A 24,614-nucleotide genomic window follows, 5' to 3' on the forward strand; every position below is an offset into this window, starting at 1 on the left:
TAAATCTCAGGGGACTTTTTCCATTGAGATTCTAATTGTTTTAAGTGCCCTGTTTGCATAGGTGATGAGATCGGGACAGCATAAAATGCTTGACCTGATGAATTTTATTGTATTCAACATTTTTAGAGAAGGTAAAGATTTAGGAACACTGATGCACAGTGAAGTCTTCTTAAACGGACCATATGCTTTACAAACATTAGTAAGAATAAAAACAAATACAGTATTCCCTCACTTATTGCAGGTATTACATTCTAGATCCCCCCGCGATAGGTGAAAATGCGCAAAGCAGGAACCTTTCATTTATTTTAGTATTTATATATATTTTTTAAGGCTTTATAAACACTTTCCACACACTTATAAACCATTCCCAGTCCCTTATTAACCTTTCCCACTCCCTTATTAACCTTTCCCAATCCCTTATTAACCTTTTCTACATGTTTATAAACACTACTTATGTTTTATAAACACTACTTATGTTCTTAAACATAGTCTACACTCTTAAACCTACGTAACTTTAACCACATATGTATACAGTACCGCAAAACCCCACATATAGCGAAAAATTTGCGATAAATAATTAAATATAATATTTTTAAAAATCCCGCGATACAGTGAGGGCATGATAAGTGAACTGCGATATAGAGAGGGACGACTGTAACGGTAAACGAACCTCTTCTCTTTTCTAATGCCTCTTTACTCCCTTTTGTACAACAGTAACAGAGGAATTGGCACTCTTTGTTTCTTGTAGTAATTATCAGGTGGTATGAATCTAGGCTGCAAATCCAATCTAAAAAAATCTTCTAGTGATTGTTTAATATTTTCGAGATGAGTAATAATGCCCCCACCCCTTTTCTTTTCTCAACGTCAAGGTAAATTTCCTGCTGTATTCTGGGATTGGATTGGGTGAGTTTCCTTGTGGCCCTGGCTTTATTGTAAGGAGAGTCCCCCCCATTGTAATCCTCATTGGAGTGTACCCTAGACTTTGACTTCTGGGCTTTGTGTCATATAATGGCATTAAAACAGGTTTAAATTTGCCTGGTTTGGAAATGGCTCTCTAGCAATTATTTCAGTATCCTGCTCACCTCTCTGTGTACTATACACCTTCCTTATATTTTGCATTTGTTAAGTCCTTGCTGTCTTGTCAGTTGCTCTATGCTCTATAGAGATTAATTTTCTATGTATACATTATTTTAATTTTTTTAAAGTCCAGAGTCAGTCCCCAATTTATAGCACCATTTCAAAGTGGATCTTTTATATGGGTTTTGAATAACAAATCTACATAGAACTGTTGTTAAGAATACAGACTCTACAGTAAAGACTGCCTGACTTTATATCATAGATCTAGGCTTTATCTGCTGTGCGATATTGGGCAAGTCATTTAACTTCATTGTGTTTCACTTTCCTCTTCTTTAAAATGAGGGAAGTAATAGTATGTTATTCATAATACAGATAAAATACTTAGTACCCTTTCTGCCACCTGATCATCACTTTAGTGTTAATTAATATCATTATAATTAGCTCTCTAAAAGAATTGGTAAGAGAAAAAAAAAGTAGAAATGATAAGAGAACGGAAAGGGTAATCTGGGATGTTAAACTGTATGGGAACAGGGAATGGGGAAAATCACAAAAATCTGAGAGAAAATAATATAGAAAGAGGTTTTATTAAGGAAGTCTTGATGTATGTTATGTAATATAAGTCACTCTTTCCTGCTGTTTCAAAAGATCTTCAATAAAGGCCTGCATTAGTTTTCAATGTTTCTTTTTTTTTTTTTGGAGGGGGGCAAGGAGCTGGATTTGTATTTATTTTAGACATGAAAATGTACTCATACTGGTTTCTAGGTGGTTCAACTTTTTACTTATTACATATTTATCTTACAGGAGTAAGTGATTTCACCACAAAGACTGTCGTGTTTAATAAGCATTGCCGTAGCTTTGGCAATCTGTATGAAACATAGCAGGCACTCATAACAAAACAGAGCAACACAAAGACAACTTGAACAAGATAAATGAATGAAATTCTGGCAAAATGAAATAAAAATTTAGTTAGAAAACTTAGATGTTAAAGAGGTTCTTGTAAAGACGATGTAAAAATGATATTTTTAAAACAGCATTTTCTAGTTACAAAAGTTGAAAGTGCTTAGTACAGAACACTTGGAAAACATAGAGCAGGGTTTCTCCACGTCTGCATTATTGATGTCTTAAACCAGATAATTCTTTGTGGGTGGGTGGGGGCGGGTTGTGGTGTCTCGTGCGTTGTGGGATGTTCAGTGGCAGACCTAGCCTTTACCTACTATGTGCCAGTAGCATCCCACACCCACACCAGATACGGCTAAATGTCACATGAGGGCAAAATCACTCCTGGCTGAGAACCACTAAAATAGGGAAATTACAGCAGTCATCACTAAAATAGAGAAATTACATCTAGAAATGTAAGCTTTTTTGTTTGCATAAATGCAAATTGCAAAACAGTCACATTGAACTTACCATTCTATAGCCAGTTTATATTCCATTCAGTAATACAGCATCAACATTTCTGTTATATAATATTTCTCTACAGCATAATATTTTTGTAATTAGAGAACCTTATAATAACAAAATAATTCTAATTCTTCCCTCCCATCCCTTTTATAATTGCTATCATTCATTTCACTTATACATAATTATATATATGTATATATGCCACAGCATATATAATCAAATACGTTGTTGCTATTACTTTGAACAAACTGTTATGTTAGATCAATTAAGAACCAAAAAATAAATAAAAGTTTTTATTTTATTTTCATTTATTTTTTCTCCGATGCTTTTCCTTCCTTTATGTAGATCCAAATTTCTGACATATCATTTCGCTTCTCTCTAAAGAACTCGTTTTAACATTTCTTGCAAGGCAGGTCTACTGGCAACAAATTCTCTTCCGTTTTGTTTGAGAAAGTCTTTATTGCCCCTCCACTTTTTTTTTAAGTTAAAAAAATTTTTTATTCATTTATTTTAGAGAGGGGTGGGGAGAGAGAGAGAAAGAGAAAGGGAGAGAGAGAGAGAGAGAGAGAGAGAGAGAGAGAGAGAGAGAGAGAGAGAGAGATTGAGACAGACAGACATTGACTTGTGTTTCTTGCATATGTCCAACCCATCTGGAATCAACCCACAACCTCAGCGTGTGGCATCAGGGGATGCTCTACTCAACTAAGCTACCCAGCTAGGGCTCCCGCTTCACTTTTGCAAGATAATTTCACAGGGCTCAGAATTCTAGGTTGGTTGATTTTTATTTTCTGTCAATACTTTAAATATTTTACTTCACCCTTTTCTTCCTTACATGGTTTCTGAAGAGTAGTCAGATATAACTCTTATCTTTGTTCCTCTATAGGTAAGGTATTTCTTTTCCTCTGGGTTCTTCAGGACTCTGCCTTACCCCCTTGACCCTCTATCCTTGGTTTTATATAGTTTGGAAATAATATGTAGTTTTTCTGGTATTTATCCTCCTTGGTGTTTTGTGAGCAGGTTTGGTGTATGACATTAATTTGGGAAAAATTCTCAGTTATTATTGTTTTAAATACTTGTTTCTGTTCCTCTCTTTCTTCTCCTTCAGATAGTCCCACTACAGATAGGTTACTCCTTTTACAGCTATCCCACACTTCTTGAATATCCTGTTTTTTCTTTTTTCTTTTTGGTTGTTTTTTTGTCTTCTTTCTCTTTGCTTTTCAGTTTTGGAGGTTCCTATTGAGATATCCTCAAACTCAGAGATTTTTTCCCCTCAGACAAGTCCAGTCTACTAATAAACCCATCAAAGGCACTTTTGACTTCTGGTGCAGTGTTGTTGTTTTTTAAATCTCTAACATTTCTTTTTGGTTCTTTCTTAGGATATCCATCTCTCCGCTTACATTGCCCATTTGTCTTGCACGGTGTTGACCCATTCGAGCTCCTAGCATATAAATTCTGTTTTAAATTCTCTGATAATTGCAACATCCCTGCTATATCTGAATCTGGTTTTGATGCTTCCTCTGTGTCTTCAAACTGTGTTTTTTGCCTTTTAGTATGTCTTGTAATTTTTTTTTTTCTTTCTGTAGTCAGACATGCTGTAGTGGGTAAAAGAAACTGCTAGGCACGGATTCCCAGGGAAGTATTTTTTTGTTTGTTTCTGCTCCCTCGGTCGTGACTGCTTTACTACCCTGTCTCTCTTTCTCTAATTTTGGGGGCAGTGGTGTGCCCCGTAATCTCAGTTTTCTTTTAGATCTATGAAAAGTTGTTGATTTTTTAGTTTGCAGGTTTTACCTACTTTTAAGACCTGTTGTATATTTTTAAATGGATGCTGGTGTAAAAAAAAAAAGTGATCCGCTTTAGAATGGAGTTGAACTACTGTGCACACCTTATGCCTCAAAACTTAGGACTGTTATAACAAGGCAAATTAACCTTTGGACTGGGCCTAAAACAACACTGCATCTCAAACAATAAAGCAGATATTATTACTACTGGACTGATGGTTACCAGACGGAAAATTAAAAACATTGTTTAGAATTAACGGCGCTATGTTAGTATATCTGCACCAATAGAAACGCCTTCCTTCTCTTAATATAATTGTCTCCTTCCCTTTCTCATAAACCGCGCCCCCTTGCCTTTGTCTTCTAATCCAAACACTATTTGGGTTTCTCCCTGAATCAGGCTTCTCAAATAGCTATTCATTTTCTGACCTCAAGTAAATATTTGTTGCCACTCACTTTGGCTTTTTATATTTATGTTATCCCATAGTATGGAAGATTTTGATTGTTTCAAATAAGGCTAAACTAAATATATCTTATTGTTTCCTTAGACTAGATTCTTTTGAGTAGAATTGTAGCTCAAAGTAAAGAGGAAGCGTTGAAATTTGGTGCCGTCCACTTGTAGAGTGATGCGCTTCAGGGACATCTCACCCTCACGCACCGAATTCTCTCTCCATAGCATGCCTACAGGATTCAGCCCTAACCCGCAGAGTCCTCACGGGACCCACTCCCTACTGCCTTTCTGGTCCGCTGCCAGCTGCTCAATAGCGGAGCTTCTGCCCGGGCTGGTGAGTCGGCCACAGACAGGAGGCACTGTAGGACCGGCGGACGCCGCAAAGACTCAGACGCCCCTCTCCTTCCGCCGACGCTCGGTCCCACCCGCGCACGTAGCGTCGGTTGCCCCTTGGTTTGGGGAAGTGTTTCTAGGAGACGGCGCCCGACCGCTGCACCTGCGCGGTCTGTTCGGCCGGGGGCGGGCTGTCGGCGGCGCTAACCTGCTGAGCTTGTTCCTACTGTGTCTTGGTGGCCGTCGCCGCCCAGGTTTTGTCTTTAATGAGACGCCGGTGAGGCGGGCCGCCGGCTGATTCTCCTCGGGATGGAGCACATCCGTACAACCAAGGTAGTCGGGCTTGGGTGATGCGTTTGCCGCCGGCCCGGCTCTGACCAAGCGGGCGGCGGCTGGAGACGAGCAGAGCTCGGTGGAGCAGACGGTGGCTGAGGACCAGTCCGGCGGGGCCTGGCTCTGGGCCGAGGGTCCTGGCCGGGCGTGCCTGGGAGGGTAGGGGCCGTTTGGGCCACGGGGGTGTTTGGTAGGCCTCCTTTACCCGCGGGAGTTCAGTCTCGCTTGTCAGTCCAAGGCGTTGGGTGCGGTGATATGTCGCCGCCCTCTCAGCTTTTTCTTGGCCAGAATTGGGGCTGTTTTCGCCCGGGGCCTGTCAGCCTTTCTCCACCTCAGATCGGAAAGCCGGTGGGTCTACAAATGAACATTTCGATGTTGTATAAGCTTTTTCTTATTTACGGTTAATTGCCCCGCGTCACACACATTCTTGTTGGAAGTTTTGGAGAAGCTGAGATCAGCACTCGGCTCCACCTCACTTTCTGTCTCGGTCTCCAGTCGTTTAGATTTGGTGTTTCCGTTTCTGCTCAAACTTGTCTTTAGAGTCAGCTCAAACAGAGGAGTTACGAAGAAGGTAAAAATATTTTCCTGTATTTTACAGTGTTTGATGAAATTGTTATTCAGCTGAGCTTATTAAATCCCATGCTTAAGTTTTGTGCGTTAAAGGCATGCATTTTTCCTTTCAAACACGTGTGCTTGTGAATCCGTTACAAATGTTAAAACTGAAGGAAAAAACATCAGAATATTACCAAATTACTTTACCGACAACATTTAAGTTCGATTTCAACTTTGGGAGAGAGGAAATACAGAGACCAGAATAACAGGGTTTGAGGATCACCGAGAAGAGGACGACCCACTGTGAAACTTGACTGCCCGCATTTTGCTGAAACCAGTTAATTGCTTCTCCTCCTAGAATCACCGTTTAGCAGACATTCGTCATCTTCATTTGTTCCATGGAGAATTTGAGCTGCCATTAAAATGTTTTACCAACCTTTTTAAAGTGTACATGGATTTTTATTAGTGCTTGTTTTTACCGTTGCACATACTATAATAAAATTGAAGTGCTAAATACTAACCCCTTTTAAACAATTTTTTATTTTATTTTATTTTTTTATAGAGAAGGCAGAGTAACTAGAATTAAAGTGGCTGGCACTTTACATTTGAAAATAGAAGGGTGACTAAGTAAATGACCCAACTAGTAGAAGATGTAGATGTGGAAAGAAGAATAGGCATCAGATCAGGTTCTCTCTTGTCCTGGTTTCAAGGTTCCAGACTTGTTACATAGTAGCTTTGAGCACAGGACTTCCTTTTGTGCCAGACTGAACCTCATCTTTGCATTTTTTGCAATGCTTGCTACAGCACACAGTAACAAAACAGGAAAAGTGAACCGAGTGAATCAATTAGAAGCAGCCCTATTCCTAGGTAATTGGTAAGAGTGAACAGAAAGTTGGAAAATCTAAGGCCGCTTGGCTTATTTTAAGCCTTTCTGCTTTACATTTATGATGAATGTATATCTTTGTCTTTATTTGTATAATTGTAGCTCTTCTCATTTCCTTACGTTTATTGCTGGTGAATCATTTGGTCTAGTTTCCTCTTTATCAGTTGATGGACTTTTCTCTAATTAATCTTCTGATTTAGTCTTGTCTTTTCACAGTGGGTCTGTGCTGGTGGTTTAGTTAAGGTCCTTTTATGACTTTTTAAGGACTAAAGGATTTCTGACTAATATTCTATTAAAATAACTTCTCAAGTGTGCTCCTTTATTACTTTGGATTATTTTTCTAGCATTGGAGCACTACTACCATGGAATAATCTTAAGTGGCTGTATGCAGAGTACAATTAAACACATATTTGCTAGGTATCTGTTATGTGCCAGGCACTGTACAGACACTAGGTATACAACTGGGAGCACAGTAGACATGGACTTCATAAGACATTCTGATAATTGTTGGGTGGAGTATGATAGTTTCTTAACTTAGAACTTAAAACTATAACTTTATAAGTTATAAGTTATAAAGATTGATTTGAACATAGCCAACTCTTTATTTCTATTATGCATAGCCTTCACCTGGACATAGTTAATTTGCTGTAGAAATAATTGTAAGTATTTAAAACTACAAATGAATTGCTTTAAATTTATTTAGCTGTTTTGAACTCTGTAGTTCAGTCACTATGATCAAGAATTGGCTGAAGTAGTACTATGTAACTAGTGATTCTTTCTGTGTTGTTCAGACAGCTGAACAGTTGACCCTTGAACAGTGCTGGGGTTAGGGGTACCGACTTCTGTGCAGTTGAAATTTTGTATGTAACTTTTGACTCCCCCCAAACTTAGTTATTCTTGATATTGAAGGGGGATTGATTCCGGCCCCTGCCCTCCCCACAGATATCAAAATCTATGGATATAGAATGGCATAGGTCAATTCATACAGTTGGCCATATGCATCTGTGGACTATAAACCATAGAATGAAAAGAGTACAGATGTTTATTGTAAACAAAAATCGAAGTATAAGTGGACCCACACAATTCAAACCCATGTTGTGCAAGAGTCAGCTGTATTCGAAAAGTTGTAATCGTATGTCAGTATAACCAATTATACAATATTAGTTTACACAAAATTATCACTAATCTCTAAACACCACCAGTTGGGTACATTATTTTTATTTACAAATGAGGAAGTAGGCTTAGAGAATGGAAATAATCTTCCCAATTAGCTCATGAAGCATAGAGTCAAGATTTAAACCAAGGTTTGTCTAACTCCAAAGACTATGTAATGTCTTTTCCATCGCCTCTCTAGTTTTAATTTCATTGTAAAAACGTATTAATTCAGAAATCCTAAGAATAAGTCTTAAGACCTTTTCTTGACATAAGTAAATAATATTGATGTGGTATTGTTGTTGTATTGTTTGTGGTCATTTTTGTTTTGTTTTTGCTTACTAACCAAAGATTGATGAGATAAAGTATTTTAGCTGAATACTAACCAAATGGCTTTATTGTTCTAGAATTCAAGAATAGATATAGCATCCTGTTTTGGTCACATTTGGTTTATTAACCATATAGCATCAGTAAAGATGTCAAGTCTGAATTTGAAATTCTGAAAGAGCGTTTTCAAGCTATACTTATGAACAGTGTTCACTTTGAGGGCTAATTTTGCCACAATGAGATAGTCTTGCCAAGAAACAATGGGAAATAGGCAGAGACAGTTCTTTTTTATGCAGTCTTTCTTCTTTGCCTGCCAGGCTCCAGTCCTTTGGCTGACATGATGTGTTGATGTTGCAATTTGTGCTGTTTGTGAATGGAACTTTACAGAATGAAATGGAAGAATGTTTCCTAAACTCTATATGAAAGACTGCTTCCTAGAGTTTGTTAAAGAATGGAATGTCGTGTGAAGATCTGACCAAACTAGGGCTCAAATTGAGTCATTCCAAAAGTAATGCCCAATTTGTCTTAGCTTGCTGTCACTTTGTCATTAGAATGTGAGACCATACCTGTGTGTACACAAATATATATTACCTGTTGCAAAGAGTGAAGGAGATGCAAAACTAAGAAAGGATGAAGAATAAGGAGAAAACGATACTGTTTTCATTGTCTTTGAAATATGAGCCAGTAGATTTTGAGGAACACCTCAATGCTTCACTCATAAAATAGTTGTGTCATTTTGACTTTTACTAATATTACCCCAATGTACAGGTGAGAAACTGAAACTTGCAGAGATTAAATGAAATAACTAAGGAAGAGGTGGAGCTGGGAACTTGAATCCTGGTGTTTATGATACCAGCCGTGTTCTCGTATATATTACACTCTCCCGCCTCACAGAGTAATTATCTAACCAAGAGGTTTGAGTAGTGAGGTAGGTCAGTGTGAGTAGGAATGGAAAGGAGGAGATGGATGAGAGGAACTTAGGTGGTAGGATGTCTAGTAGGTAGCTGATTATAAGGATCTATAGATTTTGGAGTTGTCAGTGCTTATGTAACCATTGAAATGTCCTATTGTGGATGAGTTTATGCAGGAAAATATGTAGGGGCTCTGTAGAGAAGGGTGAAGATTAGAGGTCCAGGAGAAGTTAAAAAGGGACACGCAAAGTACAAAGAGCTAGAGAAAAGAGTATTCAAGACAAAATGGAAAGTGGTGAATCATAGATGGAAAGGGAACAGTCTTCTTTACTTAATTTCCTTCTTTGCTTCCTCTTCCTCTGCCCTCTCTTTATTTGCCTCTTCTGTCCACTCCTCTGCTCTCTCCTTTTCCATGGGGCAGGTGCTGTTCTAGGTACTTGGGAAATGCCAGTGAACAAATCAGACAAAAATCCCAGCCCTTATAAAACTTATTTTCTAGTTGGGGAAGATATAGCAATAAATGAAATCAATAAGTCAAATATATAACATGGTAGATGTTGGTAGATGCTGTGGAGAGTGCCAGGGTGGGGTGGGGGAGGAGAGTTGGAAATATAGTAGTTAGGGAATCCCTACAGAGATAGTGACACGAGTACAGATGTGAAAGAGGTGAGGGAATGAGCCGTCTTTACTTGGGTGGGAGAAGTGGCAGGAAGAGTCACAACAGAGGTGACAGCAAGAGCAAAAACCCTATGCCAGGCGTGCCTGGTTGGTAAGAACTGGCAAGAAGAGCACAGCGGCTAGAGCAGAGTGAGTGAAGGAGAGAGCATAGTAAATTAAAGTTGAGGACAGGGACAAGTTACTATAGAGCCTTGAAAGCTGATGTGAAATCTTTGATTTTACTCTGTGAGACAGGAAGCCATTCATGGAATGTCAGCTGTATCTGGCGCTGCAGGAAAGCAAAGCAAAGTAGGTCAGTAAAGTGCCCCTGGATGTATGATCTGTTTCATTTGGCAGTTTATTCAGCCAGACGCTGTTGTAGGAATTGGTGGTATCTGAACAAAAAAAATTTTTTAATCTCTGCCCCTTTGATGCTTACCTTTTACTTTAGGAAGGCAACTTGATGCTCTTTCTTTTTGATAGGTAATTATTGGCAAGATGTCAGTGTATGAGTGTTAAAAAATGAGTCTAAATGGGTGCCCGGCTAGAGAATCCTTGACAGTGTACTTTCTGCTTCAGTAGCCATTGTCATGTAGTTGTCAAGAAAGTACAACTGTTGGTCATAGAATTTTGAGGAAGGCCATTGGTCCCTTCTTGTCCCAGAGGCCACTTTTCCCTCTTGTGGGTAGATGTGTCTGAGTTTTCCGAATGTGATTCTCTGTGCGTGATTTCCTGTGCTTTTCACTTTCTGCTTTGTAACCAGCTGAGATTTGAACTCCTGTGTAGACCATTAGGATACTTTAGTGCAGGCCCATAGTTGGCAACAATTCAATTAAATGTTGCTTAAAGTAATGCGTTGGCATTTCCCATCCTCACCATAATGGCCACACCCTCTAATTCTTTTCTTCCTGCTCCATTTTCTTCTGTTTATTTTTTCTCCATAACTCTTTCCCTATTCCCCATTTCCTTTTTGCCTTGATGGTACCTATAATTAAATGATCCTAACACTGTTCCTGCAGTGCCTCAGTGCTAGTGGCCTGAAAGAGTTGCAGATGCTTCCTAAATACCTGGCTTAAAACATTTCCAAGAAAACATTGGGAAAAATCTGTAGCAATATCTGTAAAGTACTTTCAGGTTCTCAGCAAAAAAAGGGAAATTATGAAGCAGGAGTTGGTGTTTAGAAATGGCTAAGACTTTAGTTTGAAATTTGTATGCTGATGATTTTAGCAAAGAAAATATTTTAATTTTATTTATTTTTCAAAAAATTTGTTTTAGGATTTGCAGTAGGGTACTAAATAGTATGTTTTCTCAGAAATTCTTTAGAAATTTATTTTAAGTATTAGCTAAATGTTTTGAGATAATTTTAGATTAATTTTATTATCTCCCACATCTATATAGAGATTGCCATATTGAAGTGGTCATGTAATGATTTTCTATTATATTTTCTTGATTTGAATATAATTTTACATTTACCACGGTAATGAACAATCCTCAATTTATTATGGTCAGGATGAACTTTTTTATCCAAAAACAAATATTTTAATTTTACATTTAAATTTTAATTTGTTTGACTAAGTGCTGTTATAAGTAAAAAACTTTCTTTGAAATTAAATTTCTTGGGGGGGAGCACTAATCGTCTTTTAAATGGTAGTTATTGATTATTTTGGAAATCATAATTTCAAAATGGGGAAATTTTTTCTTCAATTTTAATAACAGAAAAGAAAATGCAGAGTAGGGCAAAGTAGGTTTACAGTAGTGAGTATAGGCAATACAGAGTTTATTCTTGTATTAGTATTTATTAATTATTGTAGTGTTTTCCATATGAACAGCTGTAAATCTACTTTTGTCCTGCCCTGTATATGTGGGGAGAAGGTATAGAATTAATGAGATAATGGTTAGCTATCTGGTTTTGAAAATATACACAATTTAAAGAAGTATCTACAACCTACTGCTATAGCTGTGGATTAATATTTTTAACTTGGTAATGGTTATTTTACATATTCCCCCCATAAGAACAGATAATAATAAACACTTTTTTCAACACAGTAGTTTCCTTCACATCCCTGGTCAACTTTAATCACACTCTTTGAGTAACAGCCTTGTGCAGTATGCTTGCTTGTGTTTACTATTAATAAAGATGTACTACGTACCTCACTGTCTCAGCTACTAAAAGATGCGGAAGAAGCATATGACATAATCTATGACAAGGAGTTCAGAAGAAATACAAAACTAAGACATTAAGTAATTGGTTTTCTGAGAGGATTCCTGTTAGAGTCAGGCCATCAATGAGCCTTGAAGAATGCTTATTATTTATTAAAGCAGAAGAGACTATTATATGTACAGTATGAGTAAAAGCACAGAGCTGGATACAAAACATTGTCCTGGGTGGAGTGGAGAGGAGAATAAGCTGAAGTTTGCAATCATTTAACTGTTTCCTGAATTAATTTTTCTGGTAATTTACTTCCATGACTACATGATAAGCTTATATATTTGTTATTTGACCTGCCAACTCTGAATAAAATATATTGAGTCTCAGATGTGAAAAACATTTTTGCTTATTTATACCACACCCTTCCTTCCTATTCCCCTTCATATATATGTTAATACTTCTTTACAGCTTTCTTCTCTCTTATTTATATTTGTAACTGCAAATAGTACCTGTGTTGTTTGTGGTTTATATATTTCCCAAGATACATGAAATTTTTTCCACCTTCATGTTTTTGAACAGAAGGAGGAAAAAATTTGAAAATGGTGCGTTCAAATCCTAGGATAACAGAAACAGAATTTATACTACTTTTGAAATGACAAGTAACATCTTTTTCTTTTTTAGGTTGAGCAAGTGAAATTACTTGACCGATTCAGTACCAGCAACAAGTCATTGACAGGAACACTGTATCTTACGGCCACACATCTATTATTTATAGATTCTCATCAGAAAGAAACCTGGGTAAGGAGCATCTTTACTGTACTATTTACCATAATTATAATAATGGTCTTAGTCTATTGCTGCGTTTTATTTTGAATGTGTATACAATTTTTTTCTTTAATTTTTAAAGATTTTATTTATTTATTTTTAGAGAGAGGGAAAAGGACAGAGAAAGAGGGGGAGAGAAACAGCAGTGGGTGGTTTCCTCTCGCACGTCCCCCAACTGGGGACCTAGCCCGCAATCCAGGCATGTGTGCTGACTGGGAAGTGAACCAGCAACCATTCGTTTCACAGGCCGGCACTCAGTCCGCTGAGCCACACCAGCCAGGGCAGAATGTGTAGAAAAATTTTTAAATTGCTACTTACCTGTCTCAACCAAAAATTTTTCAATCACCTAAATCGCTTTTACCATCCCTCTTAATAAAACTGATATAATATGGAGTGTGGAATTTTTTTGTAGAATACCAGAAAGATACTTTTTTATCTACATAAATAATAGTAATTTTTTAAAATTTAAATAATATAGGTACATATTGACAGTTCAAATGTCATATTCCATGGTATTTTTATACCAAATTGCCATTAGGTGCTTGTTTGTTTATTTATTGCTAGTACAAACAATGAGGAAATGGATATTTTGTATATGTTTTTTCATGTATACACTGTGCCAGAGTTTGTCTGGGGTATTTGCCTGGGAATAAAATTACTTAGATAAGTGCATATTCAACCTTGCTAAGTATGTTACCTCTCCAAAATGATTTTTGCAACATATTCTCAGTAGAGTGTGACACATGGTTCACTATTTTCAGCAACATTGAGATTGTCAACTTTTAAGCTTTTTGCCTATTTGGTGGATGTGTGATTGTGATTTGAACTTGCTGATTATAAGGAAGTTACCCTTTTGTTATCGGTGGAAATTAGACTCTTCTAATTTCGTGAGGAAAGCATTCCAAGGACCCGTGTATGAGAGATTGTAGTGTTGGCATGTGGAAATAGAAGTTGCTTCCTGGGTTTCCAGTTTCTCGTCTCTATCCGTCCCACCATGGAAAAAGTCCAACCTTGTCCTCAGCAAGGCCAAAGCAAAATCCAGTGTCCAGATTTCCTGCTTTATGTTAAAAGTATAGTTTGCTTAGCATCTGGTTAGCTTAGCATGTGTTTCCAGCTGCAGTCCATTACTGTGCTGTGATATTCAGGCTGCCTCCTGGAGCCTGCATATGGAGCCTGCATGGTCATGGGTCATGAGGATGCTAAGGTCGCATGGCTGTGGAGAGAGGACATGCAAGTACATGGGGTGAATGCAGGTCCCAAGCCAGAGAGAGAGAGAGAAAAAGAGAGCGAGAGGGAGTGTGCGAGCGTGAGAGTGCGTGCTTCTTTGTTCCCCAGGGATTATAATAGCTTGTGCTTGGGATGGACCAAGTGCCTTTTCAAAATGACGAATCAATTTCCCAAGTTTTCATGGGTTTTGAATGGCTCCACACCCGCTAGTTAGAATAACAGGCCTCTGTGATCCATAACCCGCCCTGCCTCCACCTACCCCTCCACCCCTGCACCCCTCAACAAAATCTGGTACTTGAGTGGGGAAGGTAGGAGTGTTAATCCCTTTGGCAGAGAGCACAATGCTGTGGTCCCCAGGGGTGTGAAGCTGTAGCTTCCTGGTGAAGCAAACAGGCTCATGCTTCCCATTTTATTAAGCTCAATGTCTAAGTTCCTTTGCTTCCCTTTCCCTTATGAATATCTAGTTAAATACTGACATTAACAATTTCAGATGTTTTGTCTTTAGAATTCCTTTTCTTTTTCTGTTGGATTGTTTGTCTTGTTACTGATTTTGCAAGAGTTCCAGTTTTTAATGTTTTGTCAGATATGTGTTGTTGATAATGTCTATCAGTGTGTGACATGTCTTTAATTTTAAAATTTTAGTGCAATAGATTTTAATTCTTATGTATGTTGTTTTGTGACTTAAGGAATCCTTCTCTACATCAGGGTCATAGAGGTTCTCCTACGTTTTCTTATAAAAGCTTATGTTTGTATCCTAAGTATAAGTTGTTAATATGTCTGGGAAATATTTTGGTGGATGGAATAACATAGAGATTCATTTTTATTTTATGCATAACTGGCACCATTTATTGATTGTTTTATTTTGTTAATGTGTAGTATCAATTCTGTCTTAAAGTGAGGATCTGCTTTTGAGCTCTATTCTGTTCTTTTGGTATATTGATTATACAGTACCGATAGCAAACTGCTTTATTGACTATAGCTTTTTTTTTTTCTTTTTTTTAATCCTTACCCAAGGTCAGGCTTAGAAAGCGGAAATGGAAGGAGAGAAAGAGGAAAAGAAACATTGATGTGGGAGAGAAACATAGGTAGGTTACCTCTCACATATGCCCCGACCAGGGACTGAACCCACAACCTAGGCATGTGCCCTGACCAGATATCAAACCTGAGAAACCTTTTGGTTTCTGGTATGACACTTCAACCAACTGAGCCCCACCAGCCAGGGCTGTTGGCTATAGTTTTTTAATGTCTTAATATCTCTTTTTGATTATACTCTTAATTTCCCCAGGAAGGCTGTCTAATTTGCAAGTGGTTGCAATGTTAAGATAGTTACTTGACAGGTTGATCTCAGAGAAGTTGTATTCCTTAGAGCCTCTGGATCTCCTCTCCATCCAGTGTTTGCCCAGGAGTTTCACCTAGCAGGACCTTGTAAAATCATTAAGTCTGTTCTCATCCACTCTGTCTACCTTCCTTTGTCTGCCCACCTTAATATTTTCTCTGTATGTTGTCTGCCTCCTAGAGTACAAATGAACGTTTCCCGTATAGCTATTCTTTCAGATGTTGGGAATGTAGTTTTAGGGGCGGCTAAAAGATATCTACGTTGTTCTTTTCTTTCCTGTTCTTATCTTTAAAATGCTTTCTTACCAGTATATCCCTGTACATCTCTTCTTAATGAAGTCTGTTTAGTATACTAGATTCATAGAAATGAACATTTTAGGTCTAGAAGGGGCATTACTTTTTTTTCATTTTACAGATTGTTTTTTCAAGATCACATAACTAGTTAGTGGCAAAGCTAGGTCCCTTCATCATTCTCTTCCTGCAGATAATTTTGGGTCTTAATTGGAATCATAATAGTGATACAGTATTACAGTGGATTATTGTCCCTTATCCTCTGTTTGGATGTTACTATCAGTTAGATCATTTTGAGTAACTTGGCACCGGTCTGTTAATATAAATGTCAGTAGTGCTAAATCTCAGCTGTAAGTATGAGTTACATATGTGTAGTATGCTTAATTATCTACATCATATATACTTCTAATTACCATAGGATTTCTGTTCTCACTAGTCTTCTTTTTCAAGCTTTTTTTGATTATTTTATGCATTTAATCTTGCATGTGAACTTCAGAATTAATATATAATTAAAAAATTAATATTTGCATATAAAATTATAATTGTATGATATATATGTATCATATAAATAATCATCCATTTCTCACCTTGCCACCCCCTCCCCTGCACAGAAACTCTCCCTGGCCAGTGTGGCTCAGTTGTTGTCCCATAAACCAAAGGGTCTCAGGTTCGGTACCCTGTCAGGACATTCCTGGGTTGTGGATTCAGTCCTCAGTTGGAGTGGTGGGGGGCGTATGAGAAAGCAACCGATTGATATTTCTCTTGCATATCGATGTTTCTTTCTCTCTTCCTCTCTCTTCCTCTCTAAAAGCAATGATAAATAAAAATGTCCTCTGATGAGGATTAAAAATAAAAGCAGGTTGGAATTTTTTTACTAGAATTCGTTAAATTTTTAGACTAATTTGGATGACTTGATTTCTTGCCATGTTTGAATTTTATCAAACATGATGAAACATGATTTTAAGATCTTTTATTTTTCAGACAAGTTTTCTGTAAATATTTTAAATTAGTAGGGATGCTATTGAGAAAAAGAAAACATTTTTTAAGTAGCAAGCAGAATATAATAAGTAACATGAGAATGATCATTATGTTTCAAATGCCATTGAGTACTGAGTTTATAGTAGGACTTTCTGTTCATTCAGTAAGCATATGTGATGGAGAAGGTATCAACTATGACATCTGTATTTCTGGCTTGGTCAAATTTAAGTTTGAATGTGTAATATATCACTTGAAATGTTTCGTTTTGTTTTGTTTTAATTTGAAGAGAATCATTACAATGCTCCAAGTAATGTGTTAGGGGCTGGACATATGACACTCAGCTGTGGTTTTCTTCTTATGAAGTTCCTAAAATCTAGCTAGAGAAAGAGACCTTTACTACACAACGAATTACACATGATTCAGTGCTACGAAAGGAAAAATATACGTTAATATCTGATAAGAAAATGGAGGAGGCCTAACTTAACTTGGGGAAAGGCCATGGGGATGTTCAGGCTAAATGTGCTTCTCAGTGATGAGTTTTAAGTGAAGGCCAGAAATAATACTGTAGGTTCCTAGGTGAAGTGGAAGAACTATAATATCCTAGTTAGTAGGACCAACTCAGTGTGTGTTTAAAGGAGCTTGGCTCATTTGAGGAGCCAAAAGAAGGCTATTGTCGCTAGAACTTAGTGATGTAGGGGGAGGAACTTGAAATGAGGCTAGAGAAGTGGGGAAGTCTGTGGTCAGCCTCCTGAATGCTCTCATTCTCATCTGATCTCAGAAACTAAGCAGGGTTGGGCCTGGTTAGTACTTGAACAGAAGTGGGAAATAATGACTAGATTGTTTTGCCTTTTGGGGGGTTGGGTTTTTAATGGTTACTTGTCTGCCTTGTAGAAAATGGGTTGAGAGGGTGTCAAGGGTAGATTTGGAGAGAGCATTTAGGAGGCTAGGTAACAATAATTCAGGTGAAAAACAGTGGAAACATTGCAGCTAGGGGAGTGACAGTGGAGATGGAGAGAAGTAGACAGGTAACATATTTAGAGGATGTAATTTTGGGATTTAATGATGTATGACTGTGGAGTGATTAGGGCACATATCTGGCTCAAGCATTGTCATTAAAAATTTTTAAGTTTGTGAGTATGTAATGTATAACATTTGAGACTTTATTTGAAGAGAACATTTGTAACATTCATGAACTGTGGAAGAGAATAAAATAGTGCTTTTTATAATGAAGATCAGATGTTTTCTCATGATGTAGATATTGCACCACCATATTGCCTCAGTGGAGAAACTGGCTTTGACAACCTCTGGATGCCCACTTGTAATTCAGTGTAAGAACTTCAGAATTGTGCATTTCATTGTTCCCAGAGAAAGAGATTGCCACGATATTTACAACTCTTTGCTACAACTGTCAAAACAAGGTATTGTTCTCAGAGACCAAAGCTTGCTTGCTCAATTTTGAGATAAATTATCTGAGGTACTTTATTTAATGTCTCATTATTGTTATTTTATACTTTAGGTTACTCTTAAGTACTTGTGCACCCTGATCTAAATTTTTGGCCTAGAAATAACTATAAGCTTCTGATCTGAGTTGTAATAATGGTTTCCAAAGAAGGGGTAAAGGACAAAAGGAAGCATTTGTAGTGGAGACTTAAACTATAGATTTATATTAATGTTTTAGAAATCTGTTGAGAGCCAATGGCACAGCCTTTTTTTTTTTTTTTTTTTTTTTTTTTTAAGAATCCCGTAGCTAAGGTGAGTGACTTGGAAATTGATCATTAAATGGAAAGTTAAGGAAGGTCAGGCTCCTCTGATGGCAGTGGGACTAATATTTCTAATTGACCAGAGTAGAACATAAGAGAGAGAAGCAGATGGAAAAAGAGCGGAAATCCTACTTTAGCAGAGATGGGAATGAGACAGATATAGGCCCTACAGAAGAATCTTATCACTACTACATTTTAGGGATCTGGAGGCTTCCTTTCCCCCAACCTAACTTGAATTACATAGATCTCTTCAGGGACACAAAGCACATTAGTTACTGGATGTTACTTTTTTTGTTGGACATTGGTTTGCAGTGGTCTAGGAGCACATTTTTGTCTATTCAGTCTCTCCTAACACATAAAGCCTGTAACATTGTCCCAAGTTAAGTCAAATCTTTTGGTAAAGATGGTTCTGTGTCTTCAGGGGCTTCCCATTGTTCAGAAGGAAGTGCTGTCTGAACCTCTGCAACCATTGCCATTTTTGGTCAAAACTGTGCTATAGGAATGTATAGGCAGTTTCATGTTCTCTGTGGCACCTCTAATTTTTCATTACAGCATTAGTCTTTATTTTACATCTCATTTGGGAAAAGTGGTGGGTAGACAGTGTCTATTTATGTTTTTAAAGTTTTACTTTTAAAAAAGGGAAATATTACAGCACTGTGTAAGTCTAACTCCTATTCACTAGCTTTTACTGATGATATAAATTGAATCTCAGGTCGATATAGTTATACCTTTAGGTATAGTCATTTATATCAAAGAACTGAGAAAATTTTAACTTCAAATATGTTCAGATATTAGTCATCTCTTTGTAGAGTTTAAAGAAAAAATGGAGGGATAAAAATGAAAATTACTTTTATTTGTTATATATTGAGTCTTATAAAATTCATTTTAACATCTATGCATTTTGTATACCATAGCAAAATATGAAGATCTCTATGCATTCTCTTATAATCCCAAACAAAATGACTCTGAACGACTGCGAGGTTGGCAGCTTATTGACCTTGCTGAGGAGTATAAGAGGATGGGTGTGCCAAATTCAAACTGGCAGTTGTCTGATGCCAACCGAGAATACAAGGTAACTTAGCAATGTTCTGGGGAAATTCAGAAAATGTTAATACCAGAGAGTCAGGAAGTGTCATAGTAGCAAGTTGTCTCTGTATTGCTATGTCCTGTTCTTGCATTAGTAAGTTTTGAAATTTTATAAAGGTTGTTTTTAACTATATGGAATGGTTATGTTTTATTTTATGTTTTTTAGATTTGTGAAACTTATCCAAGAGAACTTTATGTTCCCCGAATAGCAAGCAAACCAATAATTGTTGGTAGTTCTAAGTTCCGGAGCAAGGGAAGATTTCCAGTTCTTTCCTACTACCATCAAAATAAGGAGGTAGGCAGGTTTCCTTTTGATTTTACGAATGTAGTATTAACCCCTTTTCAGGTTTAAATATCAAAAAGAACACTCACTTTTATATTAAGATGCCATTATTATATTAGTGCTGATAAATAAGTGCTGGCTTTTCACTTAATGACATCTTTGATATTTTAAAACAAAATTACCCCTGAAACACAGAAGCTTTCGTACTTATCTTTCTTTCACCTTCACCCTTCCTTCCTTCCTTTCCTTCCTTCCTTCTTTCCTTCCTTCCGTCCTTCCTTCCTTCCTTCCTTCCTTCCTTCCTTCCTTGCTTCTTTCTTTCTAGTAGTGACTTGAAAATAATGGCATTAGATAGTTTTTCTTCCTTCCCTGTGATGATCTTTTTTGATCCTGCTTGCAATGGGGGAAAACAGTTCTGACAAGCCAACTGTTGAGAAAAGGGAGAGAACCAAGGGTATTTCAGGTTCCCATTTTAATAGTAAGCTCTTCAGATTGGAAGAATTTTGCAATATGAAGAGGCAAAGGAGGCATCTTTATGCTGAGATACTGTAATAGGGATTGCACATTACTGTAAAGTTACCTTTGTAGCCTGTAACTGTAGACCAGGAGGTACTATATGTTAAATGCTTTATATGCATGAAATCCTCATAGTTAACTATATAAGGTGGGCTCTGCTAATTACCTCTAACTTTCAAATGGGGGAACTGTGGTTCAAAGGGGGTAAATAACTTTTTCTATATCTCAGCAGCTGGTAAATTGAGAATTTGGATGCCATTTCTGACTCCCAGTTTTTTATGACCTGATTTTTTTCCTCTGGAAGTTTTTAAACTCTTCTTTTCTCCCAGTGTTCTGAGACTTCAGTTACGTGCCTTTGCATGTTGTTTTAAATTCTGCAGAAACTCAGGTCTCACATTTGGGAAACTGCTTCAATATTTCTCTGGTAACTTCTACTCTATTACTGATTTTTTTGTACTTTTGTGTGTATTACTTGACAAGTGATCTTTCTAGCATAAACCTCCATTTTTCTTAATTTTCTTTTTGATTTTCCATCCCTTTCTATGCTTGATCATGTCTGTAAGTCTACTGTAAGGTTCAGGATAGGGGAGAAGATTTCCTGAACTTCACCTCCAACCATCTCTTAGATCCTTTCTTTTTTCCTATAGTGTGTTAAAAATCCAACACTTGTCTCCTGTTTTCTGAACTTTTTAAACAGTTTTCTATTTTTGGATGTGATACTTAGTTCTCTGAAGATGTTAGGGATTTTTTAAAAAGAATTATTGTGCTCCCCACATTAGTTACCCTTTTTGCTCAGTTTCTTTTACTGTTTGTTTTGTTTTTTGTTTTTCACGTCTTTCAAATAGCTGATTCTTTCCTGGCCTCTCATATTTCAGAGTGAGGTACTACAGAACTGTTTAGAAGCTTGTATGCATGAAAGATTGCTCTCTTTGGATTCTTTTTACTCTTGTAATCTTTGTCCCAATGTATGTGGTAGTCTGGCCAGCATCCAAATGTGGGAAGAGGGGTAGGAGGACCTCACATTTTGTTATGTAGGCTTTACTTAATCCTCCTGTTATATTGAGGGGTGGGAGTAGGTGTGGGGGACGGGGGTGGCATGCAACCACAGCTGTGGGCCTGTTGACCAGAGTCTTCAGGTTAATCCTCTTCATAGAATAAACTTTTTCTTCAGGGTGAGGGAAGTTCTGGGATTGTTAACTAGTCCTTATATAGACATTCAACCAATTCTGTTGTTTTTAGTGATACCCCCACTGAGGCTTTCAGAGGTACCAAATCCTGAGCTTATATGGATTTTGCCACTCAAAATAACCTGATTCTTATTGACTCATAACTATTTGGCAGCTTTATTTGCTCTGGTAAATCTGCTTTAATTTTTCCAAATTTTATTTGTATCTTTATTCTTTTTTTCTCTCCTTTCCCATTCTCTTTGACCTTTTGGTTTTCTACATATTAAATTTCTTTATTAGAACTTCAAGTTGGGGTCTAGAATGGAGCCAGAGATAGTAAGCAAAACTTTATGTTTTTTTTTTCTGTGTGTGTTCTAGCTTTCATATCAGCATCCATTTATTTTTAAAGTATATTTTAAATTATATTTTATTATGCTATTACAGTTGTCCCAATTTTTCCCCCTAGTTCCCCCCCCCCCGCCCTGTATCTCCCATTCCCTCCAGCAACACCCCTGCCTTAGTTCATGGGTGGTGTGTGTAAGCTCTTTGGCTTCTCCCTTTCCTATACTACTGTTTACATCCCCCCTGTCTATTTTGTTCCTACCAATTATGCTTCTTAATCCCTGCACCTTTTCCTCCATTCTCCCCTTCTCCTTCCTGCTGATAACCTTCCAAATGGTCTCCATACCTATGATTCTGTTCCTGTTCCAGTTGTTTGCTTAGTTTGCTTTAGTTTTAGTTTAAGAGTTCAGTTGTTGATAGTTGTGAGTTTGTTGTCATTTTAATGTTCATAGTTTTGATTTTCTTTTTCTTACATTAGTTCCTTTAACATTTCCTGTAATAATGGCTTGGTGATGATGAACTCTTAGCTTTACCTTGTCTGGGAAGCACTTTATCTGCCCTTCCATTCCAAATGATAGCTTTGCTGGATAGAGTAATCTAGGTTGTAGGTCCTTGCTTTTCATCACTTGGACTACTTCTTGCCAGTCCCTTCTTGCCTGCAAAGTTTCTTTTGAGAAATCAACTGATAGTCTCATGAGAATGCCTTTGTAGGTAACTCTGCTTTTCTCTTGCTGCTTTTAAGATTCTCTCTTTATCTTTAACCTTTGGCATTTTAATTATTATCTGTCTTGGTGTGGTCCTCTTTGGGTTCAAGTTGTTTGGAACTCCCTGTGCTTCCTGGACTTGTATGTCTATTTCCTTTACCAAATTTGGAAAGTTTTCTTTCATTATTTTTTCAAATAGGTTTCAATTTCTTGCTGTTCCTCTTCCCCTTCTGGCACCCCTATGATTTGGATGTTTGTACCTTTAAAGTTGTCACAGAGGTTCCTAAGCCTCTCCATATTTTTTTTGCATTCTTGTTTCTTCTTTCTGTTCTGGTTGAATGTTCATTTTTTCCTTTTGTTCCAAATCATTGACTTGAATCCTGGCTTTCTTCCCTTCACTGTTGGTTCCCTGTATAGTTTTCTTTATTTCGCTTTGTGTAACCTTGATTTCTTCCTTTATTTTTCGCCATACTCTGTGAGTTCTCTGAGCATCCGTATCACCAGTGTTTTGAACTCTGCCTCTGATAGGTTGGCTATTTCATGTAGTTCTTTTTCTGGGGTTTTGTTCTGGTTTTTTTTGGGGGGGGGCATAGTTCTTTGTCTCCTCAATTTGGCAGCCTCTGTAGTTTGTTTCTGTGTATTAGATAGAGCTGCTTTGACTCCCTGTCTTTGTAGCATGGCCTGTGTAGCAAAGGCACTTATAAATTGTGTGGGGTGGAGCCTTAGGCAATTGCCAGGGCCAGGCAACCTGCTTCACCACTTTGTGGCCTGTTTGTGGTGGGGGGCGCAGAGAGGGGACAGTGCCACTGCCTGGCCTCTGGCCATTTGCCCAGCACTCACCCATTTCCAGTCACTTCACCCACTTCCTGTAGATTGGCACCCTTCCAGTTGCTACCCTGGGGTTTGTATATGTTCTAAGACCATGCGGGCCCTTCAAGCAGCAAAAATCCAGCAGTTTCTTCCGCTGCCCCAACCACCCTCAGTTTTTACAGCCCGAGGTAATGGGCTTATCTTCCCAGTGCTGGACCCCTGGGATGTGCAGTCTGGCCTGTGGCTGGGATTGCTGGCTCCTACGGTATCCCTTCTGATTTTTATACACCACACATGAATGTGGGACCCTTCGTTCCACTGCTCCTGCTGCTTGTCTAAGCAACACCGCCTGTCTGCCCCATCACTGGGACTCTGCCCCTCCTACCCATCTGGATGAATGTGGCTTCTTTAATCCTTGGTTGTCAGCTTCCATGTAGTTTGATTTTCTTATGCTTCTGGTTGTCATTTGTTTTTAGACCTGGTTGTAATTCTTTCTATGGTTGTGCAAAGAGGCGAAGTGTGTCTACCTACTCCTTTATCTTGACTGGAAGTAGTAAAACTTTAAACAAAATTTCTAATCTAATTTTTGTAGCAAAGTCATATGGAGTTATGACTGGTTATGGCCTTTGTTGAACACACCTGTGTTTGTAAACATTTTAAATTGGAAATCTGGGCTAACAGTAGATATTCAGTGCCTAACTTAACAAATCAGGAAGTAGATCTGAAAAAATGTAATAAGGCAATCCTCATTTTCTTCTATTTTATTAAATTTTTATTGGGTGGTTTTGTATGTGTTAATTGAAAATAAATATACTTTTTTTTGTTAATGATACTGTGTTGAAATATTTGTGTAGACTTAAGTTGGGGTTGGTACAGGTGAAACTGGATAAAAAGTATATGGGTCTAAGTCTTTTTGATTTTCTTTTTTAACTTTAAACAACAGTAAATATTTAATCCAACATTTACTACTTCTTATAGCTATTGTTGTCCTGTTGAATTTGCTATATTTTAACCCAACTTTGGATTGAAGCTCATTTTTCTCATTCATGTCTCATTTTATATAAAGATTGCTGATTTGTAAGTACAGATCTGAAAGCATTTGGAAATTAAAAGTTTAAATGCTACTTGCTATTTAAAAAAATTCTGTTCTGCATTTATTGACTGATCTCTTACTTGAACTTGAGTTGAAAGTATCTTGTAATCTAGGACATAGAAAGTATCTTAGTAGGTTATGTGATGGAGAATTGACCAGGTGTTACTTCTAAGGACACAAGATTTTTTTTCATCCAA

The 24,614-nt window shown here is 37.5% G+C and overlaps 1 protein-coding gene across 3 annotated transcripts in view; it reads left to right on the top strand.

Moving 5' to 3' along the window:
* The first annotated feature begins 5,186 nt into the window (after nt 1–5,186).
* MTMR6 (myotubularin related protein 6) overlaps nt 5,187–24,614 on the top strand; it is a 51,907-nt gene continuing 32,479 nt past the window's right edge. Inside the window, exons 1-5 of one of the 3 annotated variants that reach the window (XM_090273786.1) lie at nt 5,187–5,370; nt 12,683–12,799; nt 17,913–18,075; nt 19,332–19,489; nt 19,670–19,798. In XM_090273786.1, the coding sequence (XP_090129912.1) occupies nt 5,347–5,370; nt 12,683–12,799; nt 17,913–18,075; nt 19,332–19,489; nt 19,670–19,798 (591 nt within the window). In that variant the 5' untranslated portion in view covers nt 5,187–5,346. The remainder of the gene's footprint in view (nt 5,371–12,682; nt 12,800–17,912; nt 18,076–19,331; nt 19,490–19,669; nt 19,799–24,614) is intronic. The other 2 variants (XM_090273788.1, XM_090273785.1) reach the window with 2 other exon arrangements.

This window comes from Furipterus horrens, unplaced genomic scaffold (assembly GCF_987537825.1).
Source record: "Furipterus horrens unplaced genomic scaffold, mFurHor1.1.pri manual_scaffold_4, whole genome shotgun sequence".
NCBI classification, from domain to species: Eukaryota; Metazoa; Chordata; class Mammalia; order Chiroptera; family Furipteridae; genus Furipterus; species Furipterus horrens.